This window comes from Sceloporus undulatus, chromosome 3 (assembly GCF_019175285.1).
Source record: "Sceloporus undulatus isolate JIND9_A2432 ecotype Alabama chromosome 3, SceUnd_v1.1, whole genome shotgun sequence".
Lineage (NCBI taxonomy): Eukaryota > Metazoa > Chordata > Lepidosauria > Squamata > Phrynosomatidae > Sceloporus > Sceloporus undulatus.
Window position 1 is genome coordinate 147,857,053 of NC_056524.1, and position 15,395 is coordinate 147,872,447.

The 15,395-nt window shown below is 40.4% G+C and overlaps 1 protein-coding gene across 1 annotated transcript in view; it reads left to right on the top strand.

Annotated features, from left to right (window-relative positions):
- The window catches only part of LOC121925867 (paired box protein Pax-2-like), a 102,256-nt gene that overhangs the window by 64,437 nt on the left and 22,424 nt on the right, over nucleotides 1-15,395 (top strand). The window contains 1 exon segment of the mRNA XM_042458440.1: nucleotides 870-996. Coding sequence (XP_042314374.1) covers nucleotides 870-996 — 127 coding nt within the window.

The following is a 15,395-nucleotide window of genomic DNA, read 5'->3' on the forward strand; positions in this document are numbered from 1 at the left end:
GCAATTGTGGCTGGCCAAGGAAGGCGGCAGGAGGAAGGCAGCTCCCAGGGAGCTGGCATGGGAAGCAGGGACAGAAAAAAAGCAAAGTAAAAAGAGCAGAAAATCAGTTTTAATTTAATGTAATATTAATCAGAACAACTTTTCCTGCTTTTTTGGTAGTCTCTCTGATTCCTGTGTCTGGTTTGGAGGCTGCCACAATAAAAAGGCAATTACTAATGCCTCTTGGACAGGACACCCTTTCAGATGCAGTGAGTTTTTCCCCTCCCACCCTTCTGTTAACCATGTGGCCCGCCCCCACCCCAATTTCATACCCCAGTGCACAAGAGTTGGGGAAAGCATGAGGAGCGGGCTTTAAAGAAAAAGAGCCCAAATATGAGCGGTGGGGGGGAAAAACTAGCCAGAAGTCAGACACCCTTCTTTTTACAAAGCAAACACCCCAGAGAATCTGCTGTGGCAGAAACTTTGGGCACAATCTGTAGTCGCCTTTCAATCTGCAGAAAGAATGATTAAGCTTGTGGCATCATTCTCTGAAAGAATTAGACAGCCCCCCCCCCCCCGCCCGCCCCCATCAAACCACCAACAATTTCTTCCCTTTGTATCCCTGGATACTGAAAAAACTTCAATTTTGCACATCTATTGGGAAATCCAGTACAATGTGACCAATGAGGGAATAATATTATATTATACATAGGGGGGGGAGGGGGGGGCAGAAGCCATACTGTTCATCCTCTCTGTTTCCTTCTTCTTTGCTTCCATCTGTGCAGGGGCTGCATTGCACCTTTTCCTAACCTTCACCACCACCCCATCTGCCCACTGTTCCCTTTCTTCCACTCCATCAATTAGAGAGCTTTCTTTTCTCTCCTCCCTAGGGCAATGAGTACTCCCTCCCAGCTCTGACCCCTGGTCTAGATGAAGTCAAGTCGAGTCTATCCACTTCTGCTAACCCAGACCTGGGGAACAACGTGTCAGGACCCCAGACATACCCTGTAGTGACTGGTAAGTTACATACCCAGAGGCCAGAGGCGAAACCTTTCCTCTTTTTTTGGTCATCCATTTTGTTTTATATTGAAACCATAGCATATCCCCAAATACAGAGCACAAGAAAGAACGCTTAAAGAGAGAATGGGTGTGAAACACTGATACAGGCAACACTAGCATCAGTGACTTCCAGGATTAATCAAGTGACAGATTTATGTATTTGATTCATTCTTGCCCTGCCTTTTGGCTTGTGCCAAGTCCATGTTCTAGTTCACAGAATAAATACATAATCATTAAATACCATATTAAACATTTGAACACTTGAGAAACTATTTTAAAACCACCACAACCCCACAGTGAAATCAGTAATAAAATCAAAGGAACAATACACAGCTAAAACTTGCCCAAACCACAGCTCTTACAAAAAACCATCCAAGGCACTCTCAGGAAAAATTCAAGGATGTGTACTGTGGCAGAAGAAGCTCTGCTCTTTGTAGCCTTGTTTTAAATGGGCAGGGCATTTAGAGCAGCTGCTCATTTGCCCACCTAAGTCTCTTGGGGGGGGGGGGTGTTCATGGATTTCACTTGTACATTCAAATATCAGCTGCTTTTTTCAAGAGGGAGTATGACCCTACCCAGACCATTCAAGTCACCCATTCACATGTCAAGAGAACCACCCGCCATCAGCACATCTGTCTTGAAAGAACTGAGTTAAATTTGCTCACCTGCTTATTCTCTGTGCACCACTATTCTGGATGTTAGGCACAGTCACCCTGCCTTGTTCATAGAATTACAGAAGGTCAAGATATAATTATTTTTCCTCTTGTAAGAAGCCTGTGCTTTCCCACCACCTCTTCCATTCTTTTTCTTTATACAAAATATCTGTTGATGAGGAAAAGATGTACCATGTCTTTTGAGGTGTATTGTTTCTAATTACCCTTTGACTCAAGGAATTATATTTCATTCTCATCAGCATGGTGACTGCACCTCATTGTAAACCCTGTGACAATTTCTCCTAATGGTGAATTGGTATGCCAAAGTTTTGCATATTGGTGCTTATGTGATAGGATAGGAACGAAAGATCATACCAGATGCATAAGAACTAGAGCTTTTATATTGTGCACATTAAAGATAAGCTTGGCTTTTGAGAGCTGAAGCCACAGACCTTTCTAGCCAAAGACCCTTTCCTTTAGACAAGGAACTACAAGACTCAGTATCTCTTGGTAAACACTAACTGATATAATGGTGGAAAACATACGGAAGCCTTCTGCTCTAACAGGCCAATGCCACAGGTAACTTGTCATCAGTATTTGTTGGAGTATTGAATCGGGACTTTGAGAAATCCAGGTTAATGTCAGCAGTGAGCCATGAAACCCACTAAGTGACTGTGAGGTGATCACTCTGACTTCACATAGCAGGAAGATAGTGCTTTCCTGCCTTCATTTAAAAATGACACTGTGGCATGTCTGAAATAATCTTAGATTGTGTATTGTGGGATGAGTTTGCTATGTATTTATTACTGGTCAAACTATTCATATCCTTAAAACATTTCTGCTAAGAACCAGAATTTCCTTCTGTGCAGTTGGTTCTAATTCTTTGCTCTAGAACAAACAGAATCATTCCTTAAGCTTCCCAGGAATAATTATAAATTCTGTCAAATGTAGGACTTGATTTCGAAACCCTCATTTTAGTTGTTGTCTTCTGGACATTGTCCACTTGGCTTATGTTCTTCTAAGCTTAGAAGTAACTAAGAAGTAGTGGAAATAATTTTTTTCACCTATCCCTCATTTCCCACTCCCTTATAGTTCTTGCTAATCATGCAATCCAGGTTCGGGGACTGTATCCCTCCCCCTACCTCAGTTCTGGAGGAGAGGCTGACATCATCCTACCCAAAGGGCTCTGCTCCTTCATCTGCCTCCGTCTTCTCTGTTTCCCATTGTCACTACAAAACGACCTAGTTTCCATGAAGTTGGGTGTTGCCATTTGGAGACCAGCAGTTACTTTTCTGATCATTGGTTGATATTGCTTTAACTTCCATGGGTCAAAGCTATGGAATCCTGGGATCTGTAGTTTTGTGAGAGCACTCTGGTGACAAAACAAACTACAGTTCCCTGAATTTCATAGTATTGAGCCATGGCAGTTAAAGATATTGGATTGTTTCTGCAGTGTGGATGCAGCCTGCTCCCTAAAAGCAAAGTGCTAAAAATTTGCACATCTCGGTGAGGAAGGAAATCAGCAAGTAATTTAAAATAATGCCTTTTACCAGTTTATTTATTTGCCTGTGATTGTATAATTATTGGCTGTGTGAAACTTTTTGGCTTTTGCAGCAGCATAACTTTTGATATTAACAGAGCAGAGCTATATATACACATTGATTGAGCAGGTGATTTATAATACCTGTGGTTCACTTCAGCTTCAGTTTTGGAGATATGTAAAATGAGGGGTTGGGTAAGAAAGATGGGAAGAGATTTCCCTAGAACAGGGCTGTGAAAATAATTCAGAAGTAAACAGTGCTGTGTTAAATGGGATGAAATCCCAAATACATGTAGATGGGATTGTACTGTGATTCATGAACAAAGGGTATTATCACACCAGCCCCTTTATCACTGCAGTACCACCACTAAAAAAAGGCAACATACTGATTTTAGAAGAGCCATAATTGCATTCAGCACCACAGCATAGAGTGAAGGCCACTTACACTGAGATAAAAGTTACAAAAATTGTTCACCAGTCTATTGATGTCTACTATTATGTTCAAAGATGGTAAATCTCTGAATACCAGGTACTTGCTTGTGAACTTTCCCTTAAAACAGTATACTATACTGGAGTAACCTTTAGCCCTTATCAGCCGAGCAGTTTTTGTGTTCTGTTGGGATAAATGTCAGTAATGAATTGAACAAGAGACAGGCCATTTGTGGACTTGACTTTGAGTAGACATTCCTTACTTCTTAGAATTAGCTCACTGGAGAGGCTCCTTCCTGTGAAAAATCATAGAGCCATAGAATCATAGAGTTGGAAGAGACCACAAGGGCAAACTAGTACAACCCCCTGCCATGCAGAAACTCAGCCATTGAGCAGTTAAAAAGCCTCACCTGCAAGATTGAGAAGCTTCTCTTGGATCCACTAGCAATGTCCACACATTAGCAGGGACAGGCATAAGACATGTCAGCTGGGGAAGTTTTCACGTAGGGGATGAAACTCATCACCTGAACTAACATGATATTTCTGACTGAAAAATCAATAATTTGCAATTGAATATCATAGGTCCTTAGAAGTTTTAAATTAGGTCACATTTTTGTTACTTTGGTCTGTTTTTGTCTTTACAGAAGGAGTTTGCAGTGGTACCAAGATAGGCATAAGGGCCTGTTAACAGACAGCCAAAATAAAGCTGCTTTGAGTCACAGTGGAGGTATGGTGTTTCACAATGACATGTCCTAATAGTCCAGAATCGCACCAAAGCCATGCGCCAGGACTGGAGCGTGGCTTGGGTGCGGCTTCTGGACGCTTAGGACGCATGCATCATTGAAACACACATACCTCCACTGTGACTCGAAGCAGCTTTTTTTGGCTGTCGTAACAGTATCTTCCCCATTCTCTTTGAAGCTCCTGGGAAGTAGACGCTTTGGGCTCTTGGGCTTAAACTTTTTCTCACAATCCGTATGCAATCTCTTGTGAGTCGTATATTTTTGGAACTATTATTTAATTTTAAAGGCTTGATTTCATTTCGTGTTTAGAGCAATCAAAACACACACACACTATGAGCAGTGAGTGGAGTGAGCAATCCAATTTGTGTTTTTTTTTTTTTTAAAAAAAGTTTAAATTGGATGTTGGATTTGCATTCAAGTTCAGATTTGGTTTGTCATTACAGGTGTATCCCATGTCATTACACAGAAACATGACAATTTCTAAAGTGACTATAATTAATCTTTGGTATATTGAGAGGCAGAGTTCATAGAATCATAGAGTTGGAAGAGACCGCATGGGACATCCAGTCCAACCCCATTCTGCCATGCAGGAAATCCAACAAAGCATTCCCCAGATGGCCATCTAGCCCTCTGCTTAAGACCCAAGGAAGGGGACTCCACTACACTCCGAGGGAGTTTGTTCCACTGCCAAACAGCCTTACTGTCAGGAAGTTCTCTCCTAATGTTGAGATGGAATCTCTTTTCCTGTAGCTTGCATCCATTGTTCCGGGTCCTGTTCTCTGGACAGCAGAAAACAAGCTTGCCCCTCCTCATAGACATCCTTTCAAATATTTAAACAGGGCTAATCATTTCACCTCTTAACCTTCTCTTCTCTCAGGCTAAACATTCCCAGCTCCCCTCAGTCATTCCTCATAGGGCAATGTTTCCAGACCTTTCACCACCATTTTAGTAGCCTCCCTCTGGATACGCTCGTTTCTCAATGTCCTTTTTGAATTGTGGTGCCCAGAACTGGACACAATATTCTAGGTGGGGCCTGACAGAGCAGAATACAGTGGCACTATTACTTCTCTTGATCTAGACACATACTTTTATTGATGCAGCCTAAATTGCATTGGCCTTTTTAGCTGCTGCATCGCACTGTTCACTCAGTTCACTTGTTCTACTTGGACTTCCAGACCCTTTCACATGTAGTTTCATTCAGCAGGTATCCCCCATCCTATCGGTGCATTTTATTTTTCTGCCCTAAGTGCAGTACCTTACATTTCACCGTGTTGAATTTCTTTTGTTAGCTTTGGTCCAGCTTTCTAGTCTATTCAGGTTATTTTGAATGTTGATCCTGTCCTCTGGGGTAACTATCCTCCTAATTTGGTGTCATCTGCAATTTGATAAGTAATGCTCCCATTCTGTACCAGGTCATTGATAAAGATGTTGAATAACACTGGGCCCGACACTTCTCTCCAGGATGAAAAGGTGCCATTGTTGAGCACCCTTTGGGTTCGCCGGTCAACCATTACACATCCATGTAACATTCCTTGTCTAGCCACATTTTACAAGCTGTTTGCAAAAGGTCATGGGAAACCTTGTCAAAGGCCTTACTGAAATCAAATATACTATATCCACAGCATTCCCTTCACTACCAACTGGTAATTTTATCAAAAAGAGATAGTTTGTCTGGCATGACTTGTTTCCTGAAACCCATGTTGACTTTTGGTGATTATGGCATTGCCTTCTAGATGTTCACAGACTCTCTGTTTAATGATCTGCTCCGATCTTTCCTGGTTGATGTCAGACTAACTGGACATAATTTTGGGATCCTCTTTTTTCCCCTTTTTGAAGATGGGAACAACGTTTGCCCTCCTCCATCTGCTGGGATTCTCCTGTTTTCAGGAGTTTTCAAATATGATTGCCAATGACTCCGATATTACATTTGCCAGTTCTTTAGTACCTTGGATGTAGTTCATCTGGTCCTGGAGACTAAATTCATTTAGAATCACAAGGTATTCCTCTACTACTCTTTATTCTGTGCTGAAATTCCCCTATTCTGTCCCTGCTCCATTATCCTCAGTTGAGCACCCTTGCCTTTCTGAGAAGACTAAGCAAAGAAGGTGTGGAGTAATTCTGCTTGTTCTGCTTTTCTCTGTCTTCTGTTAGCATTTTGCCGTCTTCTCCATGCAATGGCCCTACCGTTTCTTCTTCCTTTTTCTGTGGACATATCCAAAAAGCCCTTTTTGTTGTTTTTACCTCTCTAGGAAGCCTGAGTTCATCGCGCTTAAGCTTTTCTGACTTTACCTCTACATGTGCTGCTATTGTTGAATTCCTCTTTGGTGATTTCCCCATTTTTCCATTCTTATACATGTTCCATTTAAAACTTAGCTCAGTTGAAGTTCCTTATTCATCCATCCTGGTTTCTTGAGACACCTCCCATTTACTTTCTCACTGAAACTGTTTGAAATTGTGCCTTCCGTATCTCCCTTTTGAGAAACTCCCATCCGTCCTGAACTCCTTATCTTTAGTATTTCTGACCACGGATCACCCTCAATACTTCTCTAAGTTTACTGAAATCCGCCTCCTAAAGTCTAGAATGCATGTTTGGACTATGCTTGGCTTCTCCTTTCCATTGTATACAAACTCCAGGAGAACATGGTCACTTCTACCTAATGTCACCACCACTTGCACCCCATTAACCAAGTCATCCTTGTTGGTTAGGATCAGATCTAAAATAGTTGACCCCCTTGTTGCCTCTTCCACCTTTTGGAGTTGTTGGAACTGTGGAATAGCACTTGAAAGTTATGATTTCATTAACACCAAACATCAATCTCTTCATCAAGACTATCACTGTGTCTTGTCTGTAGCACATTTTCTTCCACCTAGCATCTTCTCACCTAGCCCTGATGAGAAATCTGTACAAGAGGCTGTGTTTAGAACAGAATATGAAGAAACAGAATAGTTCCCAGTTAGCAAAGGGGTCAGTCAAAGCTGCATTCTATAACTGTATTTGTTCAACTTGTATGCAGAAAATATCATAAGAAGAGCAGGCTTAGACTTGGAAAGAAGACAAATAAAGATAGGCGTAAGGAATATAAATAATCTGAGATATGCGGATGACACCATACTGCTAGCAAGAGGAAGGTACTAATAGACTTGGAGCAATTATTAAAGAAGGTCAAAGAAGAAAGTGCCTTTTTAAAGTTCCCCCACCATATGCGGCAACCTGCCCTATAAGATGACACCTGGTGTATAAGACGACCCTCCACTTTTGAGAAGAGTTTCCTGGGTTAAAAAGTAGTCTTCTACACCAGAAAATACAAGAAGCAAGAAGAAAAGTAGAATAGGTAGTAAATAAAACAATTATAAGCAAAACAGTACAGCCAGTTAATTCACACTACACTAGTCAGGTAAAACAGTCACAAGTAGGGTATGAATTGTAGTGCTGCCACATAGGAAACATCCTTGAGAGGTTAGAAGAGGCAACAGGTCCAGTGACCAAAAGAAAAGGCACATATTTTACATATGCTAGAGAAAGGCCACAGTTTTCTTTCATCAATGTTTTTCTACTTGCTTAGGATTTGGAAGCTCAGAAAGATAGTTGGTACTCTGAATGGACTGTGGATGTCAGCATTCTGCCTCAAAAATATTTGAAGCTTTAGATAAATGCACACTAAAGTGTAGCATGGGGAACAGATTTTCAACTGATGAATGTGTGATTGTTGAAAACCACTTTACAAGACAACACCTGTGTCAAAAGTGGGACAGAAAATGCAATTCATAAATTCTTGTGTAATATGCAAATAGTATTATTCATCCATTTATTTGTAGATAGGTAATATGTGGAGGGTTCTGGCACAACAATGGAGACACGGTATGTGTGCCACATCCTCATTTTGCTGATTGTCCAATCTACATACAGAGTATACATCCCATGCAATTTGTATGCATATAGAGTGATCACAGGTTCAGGAGAATAAGTAGATAGGAATGGTGTCAGCAAGGGTTATTCTTCTGTCCTCCCCACAGTATCATTTGTGCCAGTTTGAATGAGTAGAGTTCATGACATTCCTATTAGGAATGTCTGTCTGTCTATCTATCTATCTATCTATCTATTCTGATTAATTTGCTTTTAAAAATACATTCAACATATGAAAAAGTTAACTCTTTACTTTACAGCCTACTGACAATTTCATAAGACCTTTCATCATACGTTTAGAGTTTTTGCAACAATGTCCAAGTAACTAAATTTGTAGTTTTTTGTGGGTTTTTCGAGCTATGTAGCCATGTTCCAGAAAAGTCTCTTCCTGACGTTTCGCCAGCATCTGTGGCTGTACTAAATGGCCGTTTATAACGCGCCTAAGTGTCTTAGTAGACCACAAATTGAACATGAGTCAACAGTATGATGCAGCAGCTGAAAAGGCCAATGCGATTCTAGGCTGCATCAGTAGAAGTATAGTGTCTCTAGATGAAGTGAAGTAATAATAATAATAATAATAATAATAATAATATTTATTTATACCCTGCCTCTCCATTAAGATTGAGGCAGCTAACAACATTAAAACATTAAAATACAATAAATTGTCCCAGAAACCCACCCACCTAACATAACCAATAAATCATAATTGTAAACAATAACAATAAAACAATACCATTAAAATTATTAAAATGGACAAGACAGGATAGTCAGTGTGGGTGACTGAGATGTTAAACTGGGAAGGCCTGTTCAAAGAGATCCATTTTGACTGCCATTTTAAAGCTGTCAAGATTGGTAATATGATGTGTCTCCCCTGGCAGACCATTCCATAACTTGGGAGTGGCAGAAGATAGTCTACCACTATCATACACAAATTAAAGATATCAACTCAAAGACATAGTCTTGTTAGTCTGGAATATCAGTATGCAAAGTGATCCTGTAGCACCCTTGAGACCAACTGTGCAAAAGTATTTACAGCATAAACCCCCATAGACCTGGTCCACTTGCATCTGAGGAAGTATACCAAATCTACAAAAGCCCATGCTACAACTTCCCCCGCACAGCCAGTGCCACTCTTTTCTGCTTTGGTCAGGCCTCACGTGGAATACTATGTCCAGGTCTGGGCACCAAAATTCAAAAAGGATGTTGACAAGCTGGAACGTGTCCAGAGGGGAGCAACTAAAATAGTGAAGGGTCTGGAAACCATGCCCTATGAGGAGAAACTTAGGGAGCTGGGTATGTTTAGCCTGGAGAAAAGCTGGTTAAGAGGTGATATGATAGTCCTGTTTAAGTATTTAATGGAGTGTCGTATTGAGGATGGAGTAAGCTTCTTTTCTGCTGTTCCAGAGAATAGGACCTGGAGCAATGGATGCAAGCTACAGGAAAAGAGATTCCACCTCAACATTAAGAGGAACCTCCTGACAGTAAGGGTTGTTCAACAATGGAACACACTCCCTCGGAGTGTAGTAGAGTCTCCTTCCTTGTAGGTCTTTAAACAGAGGCGGGATGGCCATCTGTCAGGGGTACTTTGTGAGTTCCTGCATGGCAGAGGCATGGACTGGATGGTCCTTATGGTCTATGATTCTATAATAATGACCCTTATAGTTGCCTCTTCAAAAAATAATCCTTTACTTATTTTTAAGATTATTATTTTTGTTTACATTGGCCTGTTACAGACTGCCAAAATAAAGCTGCTTCGGGTCTCTTTGAAGGTATGCTATTTAAATGATGCATGAGTCCTAAGAGTCCGGAGGTTGCACCAAAGCCACACTCCATTCCTAAGCACTAGAGTGCAGCTTTGTGGCAGCTTTCGGATTCTTAGGATGCATGCATCATTTAAATAGCATACCTCCAAAGAGGCCCGAAGCAGCTTTATTTTGGCAGTCTGTAATAGGCCAATAAAAAATCTGGATGTTTTCCTTTCAACAGCATGAGCTAGCACTCGAACCTTATGATATTCCTCTTCCACTGTTCATTGAAGCCCCACTCCTGCAATGATAAAAGTAATTAAGGTTACAATTGTTACCATGAAAAAAAGTGTGCATAATGAATTTATAATCATAATGTGACTTTACCTTAGCTATTGCAAAGGGGAATTGATTACAAGTTACTTATGAGCTACAACAATTTTTGTGCTAGTTCTGAGTTGTTTCTAACTATTTATAATTAGCCACCTCCAACTCTGAGCACCCATTGGAAAAGGAGCAGTGCTAGAGGAATTTTTTTTACCCAGTCCCAATACTTATCTTTCTAGGACTGGATTATTGTTTGTTCCAGCAACAGTAGTGCCCTCCCTTCTACTTACCTTCTCTCTGTCCTGCTGCTATGAAAAGGAAATACACTTGTCTCTCCACATTGGTGACTTTGACTTTTGTGGATTCGATTATTCACAGAAGTTATTAATATGTTCTCTCTAGGAATAACTAGGCCCTCCAGCACAACTGTATGGTCAACTTTAATCAAAAATCACACTGAAGGACCTAGAGATTCCTAGAGAGAACACTCCACTAGGCATTTGTTACTCCTCCAGTACAATTCTGTGGTCACTTTCTGGCAGCTGCTGACCACAGAGTTGCACTGGAGGACCTAGAGATTAACAGAGAGGTGTTCTCTTAGGTTGAAAAACATAGTGTTTTTGTTATTTGCGGTTTTCCCACATTCACAGGGATCCTATGTACCAAACCCCAGTGAATATGTAATTTATTAGAAACCTTTTGTTTTAAGAATAACTATTTTTACAGCCTTTGCCTGGCAGCTGTTATTTATGTCAAGTTTTTCTTGTTAAGGTCTTAAGTATATTACCTAAAAATTAACATGAACTAAAATAGAAAATTTTAGTAAGCAAAGGCTACAATTTTATTTGACAACATGTTTCATTTTAGGACGGGGGGATTTGTACACTGAAGTTCATTGAAACATTGAAAGATAGGGGTTTAACTACCGAGTTTCCATTTGCTAACGCTAAGTAGAAATTAACTGGTGTCAATCACTATCATTTTACAAACAAAACCTGGAATTTAATTAATTGGGATTTGGCCACAGAGTGTATCTATTCGTACAGAATGCAGCTTCTAAGAAGCGCAACATGATTGTTTTATAAAATGTAGTGCTGTTTTGGCCTTATGGTGATCATAACTATATCTCATTTTTTTACAAGACAAAAATATAAAAATGGGGAAATTTGTACTGATTCAGAAGCTATTCCAAATTCATTCGAATAAGCCTCTGCCTTTATAGGGATTACACAGTGTGTTGTTGAGGCTACCAAGGAGAAGGTTCCTGAAATAAAGGGTCAGGGATGTGAGGGATGTGTGACCCATATTATAATTTAGAACTTCCTTCTTTGGGCTTGTAAAACCACCGAACATCCCCAGAAAAAGCCAAAATCATATATCAGTCCTTACAACAAATAATGGATACTTAAAACATCTGCAGAAAAGGCCAGGTAACCTAAGCTTAAGTTTCAGAGAGTATAAGGGACTTTATCAAAGACTTGAAAATATATGAGGTAATTTGCTTTCATTTTCTGTTTCTGTCTGCTCACTCCCTGATTTTACAAATCCAACTTGATATTTAATAATAATAATAATAATAATAATAATAATAATAATAATTTATTTGTGTTTCCCCGCCTCTCCCAAAGGATCGAAGCAGGGTTACAGACTACTATTTGACTTCAACTGCAAAGGGATGCACTCCCATTGCACTCAATAGGGCTTGCTTCTGATTAGACATGCACAGGGTGGCACTTTTAAATAATTATGTGAGTAGAAGGACAACAGTGATGGGAGGGAAGGGCCACAATTCATTTCTTATTTTCAGATACATTGTGATTATTGTCAGGTTACCCAGCCTGATTCACTGATCATAATAATGGGCCATGTGGGTTTTCCCAAGCTCTACCTTCACTGCGTATTCAGTCTTGAGGAAGTCACTATCAGGCCTATCCAAGGAACAAGGAAATCACCTTTTTTTTAAGGAACAGCTTTCTGTGTGATTCTAATGAAGAGTTCCCTAAGCATGAATTGGAAGTGTGATAGCACAGTATTAAATGGCTAGTGTTATTAAGCATGTGACTTAAGTCACAAATATATATAATTTGAGATGTGGAGCAGCTGTGGAATCACAATCATTCTTTTTTTCCCCCTTTTACTTTTAAAGTTGCAATGCTGCAAGGGCATCTAACAGCAATGCTAATTGGACTAAATAACTTAGTGGACCTCCCCTAAGGCTGAATCATCTGATGACAGAAATAGCAAAGAAACATCACTCTGACATCTTCCTCAGAATGAATGACATGTTTTTATATGTCTCCTTTGTAGGTGAGATTTAGATTTAGGGAAGTTCTTCCCATTCTCTAGAAATTTCCAACAAATCAGTCAGATGCGTTAAAGCAGTGGTGGGACAATACATGTGTATTACAGGTATTTGCTTTTGTTATTTAAGTTAGTTATATACAGTGTCACATTTCATTCACAAGAGTTACTTGCAAACTTGCCCAACCCATAAAGGGTTTGCATCTGTGCATTAAAGAAGTGCTGATTCAGAGACAGGGTGACAAAACAGACTAGCTTCATGGATTCTTGCAAGCACCAATGGTTTGGGCTGCAGAGACTGAGCCATGGAGGGATGAGGAAAGATGAGGATGTTGTTTCTTGCCAAAGAATCTCTAACATAGAGCAGAAGCACTTCTCTTTTCCTCCCACCCCACTGCCCTGGAACAGTCCCAGCCCCACATGGGAACACTCCTGGCTGATCCATCTGGTTCCACGAGTGAGAAAAGTTCATTTCAGACCCAGCTTGATGTTCCCAGGTGGCACTTTAACACTAACATTTCAATCTGTATGCGACTTTTCAATCAAGCACAGAGTAACAAAAAAGCAGGAACCATTAACATTTGGAGTTGTGTGCCAGCAGTAATGAGAGGAAATGCAGAGAGTGGAAATTAAGAACGCATACTCAGAGGTGTCGAGAACGATGTGGAAAGAAAGGATGGAGGATGATTTTGCTATGTTCAGGCTGGAATCCAGTGTTTGGATTAATGGTACCATTATACAAGAAAGGGCTGCTGATAATGCTCATTCTTAAAAATGACTTTACTGGCAACTAAATGGCTCCAGCTATTGATTATTATTGATTTTATGTCCTCCCAATTTGCATAATTTGTTAAAGATGAACGATTCATAATGTGTTTATTATGTGGATGGGCAGAGGTTTTCTGAGGAAGGACTGACAAGTCAGGGCAATGTATGTAATATCCAGATCTACCAAGGCCAAGAGCTAAAAAAAATGAAGAAGAAGAAAAGATCATAGGAATAAGCATTAAAAAGAATAGTGCCAGGACTGTGAAGAAAGTAACTCTTCAAATAGGGTTTCCAGTTCTTAGATCTTCATATGTGATACTCCAAACCCTGAATGCCTTGTGTGCAGAGTACTGTGTATAACTTGAAAAATCCCCCCAAGAAATGAGACAGTTGTGGCACACTGGTGCTGGAAAGGGTCTAGGCCATTGCATGTCATAAGCATAAGCATTCAACGAGCTTTATCACACGGAGGTTTTTGCAGCTCAGATCTGACGTGACTGCGGGTCCAGCGATGTGAATTCATGTGATATGAATTCCGTGGCACTTCCGCAGTGAATCCAGACTCTTCATTTTGATGAATTCGGGGGAAAAGTGAATTCACAGAATTCGCTTCCAAGCTCACTTCGATTTCACTCCGAATTGGTCCGGTGTGGAATGCAACTTTGCTTCTGCTTTGGTACACCACTGCAAACGCCCCGGGTTGCAAATTTCCCATGATGCGGTGCTGCAGTTTCCCCCCATTTCCTTTCAGTGGTCCTTTCACTTTCATGGCAACTTTCAGGGCAACTCATTTTTGGGGATATATATATGTATGTATGTGCGTAATGTGAATATATAGATCTATCTATCTATCTATCTATCTATCTATCTATCTATGTGTGTGTTGAAATTGCTGAAATGGAAGGGAAAATAAAAAGGGGGGATGAAGAAGACACAGAAATATTCACAAGGCAAATATTCACACACTCACGCAATTACGCGAAACAGGGAACAAGAACTTGCGCCCCTTTTCACCCCAGAAACATACAAGGTCACAGTGTGTTCAGACCCCCACTAAGCATGCACAAGGGTGCCAATTCTTATCGTTGAATCCCACCAGTGTGGTAATACAATTTATACTCACTCCGCTTTGCTTGAATCCACATCATGTGACTTGCCTTGGATTTGATCCCCCCTCAATTCAGAAGGGCAATGGAAGGGCAACTAGGTGTGATAAAACATTCATGTTACAACATGAATTCACATAGCTAAACCAGGAGTCACCCCGAATCTGAGCTGCAAAAACCTCTGTGTGATAAACACCAAAGGAGACAACTGAAGATCATCTGTTGTTTTCTGAAATGCTCCCCCCTTTCAAATTACTTTTCTCTTTCAAAATGGAGGAGGAGAAGGTGACAGTGCTTGAGGCATGCCTTTGGACATATCAGATTGTTAGGCAGGAAAAATATTTTTAGATAAGAGGCAGGAGGCTCTTCAACAAACAACAGAAGACGGCGGTTTCCATGAAAGTGGAGGAAAACAAAGAGCAAGATTTGGGGCCACAAGATAATTAGAATATATTCTGTGCCATTGAAACTACATGAATGATACTAAGGTCTTCCCATTGAAGGTGACCCTGTGTTACCAGAAGTTGGGACAGTACGCTATACTCCACAGAAACTGAGGAAAATACCACGGGCCATAAGTGAAGGATGGGATTTAACCACAAAGGAGAAGGAGACATATAACAGTGGCTGGCAACTTCCTATTGAGAAGGTCAGAGTTATAAGTTTGCACACACGAGATATCCAAGGAAGTAGATTGCTTTCCAGAACTTGGACTCAAGTGGTGACAAGAAGGCTTCAAATATTCATCAAACCAAATGACCACTATCCTCACCTGCCTTTTCAGGTGGAAACAGACACAAAATATTTAATGGATTTCCATATATTATGAGGTACTAAAATA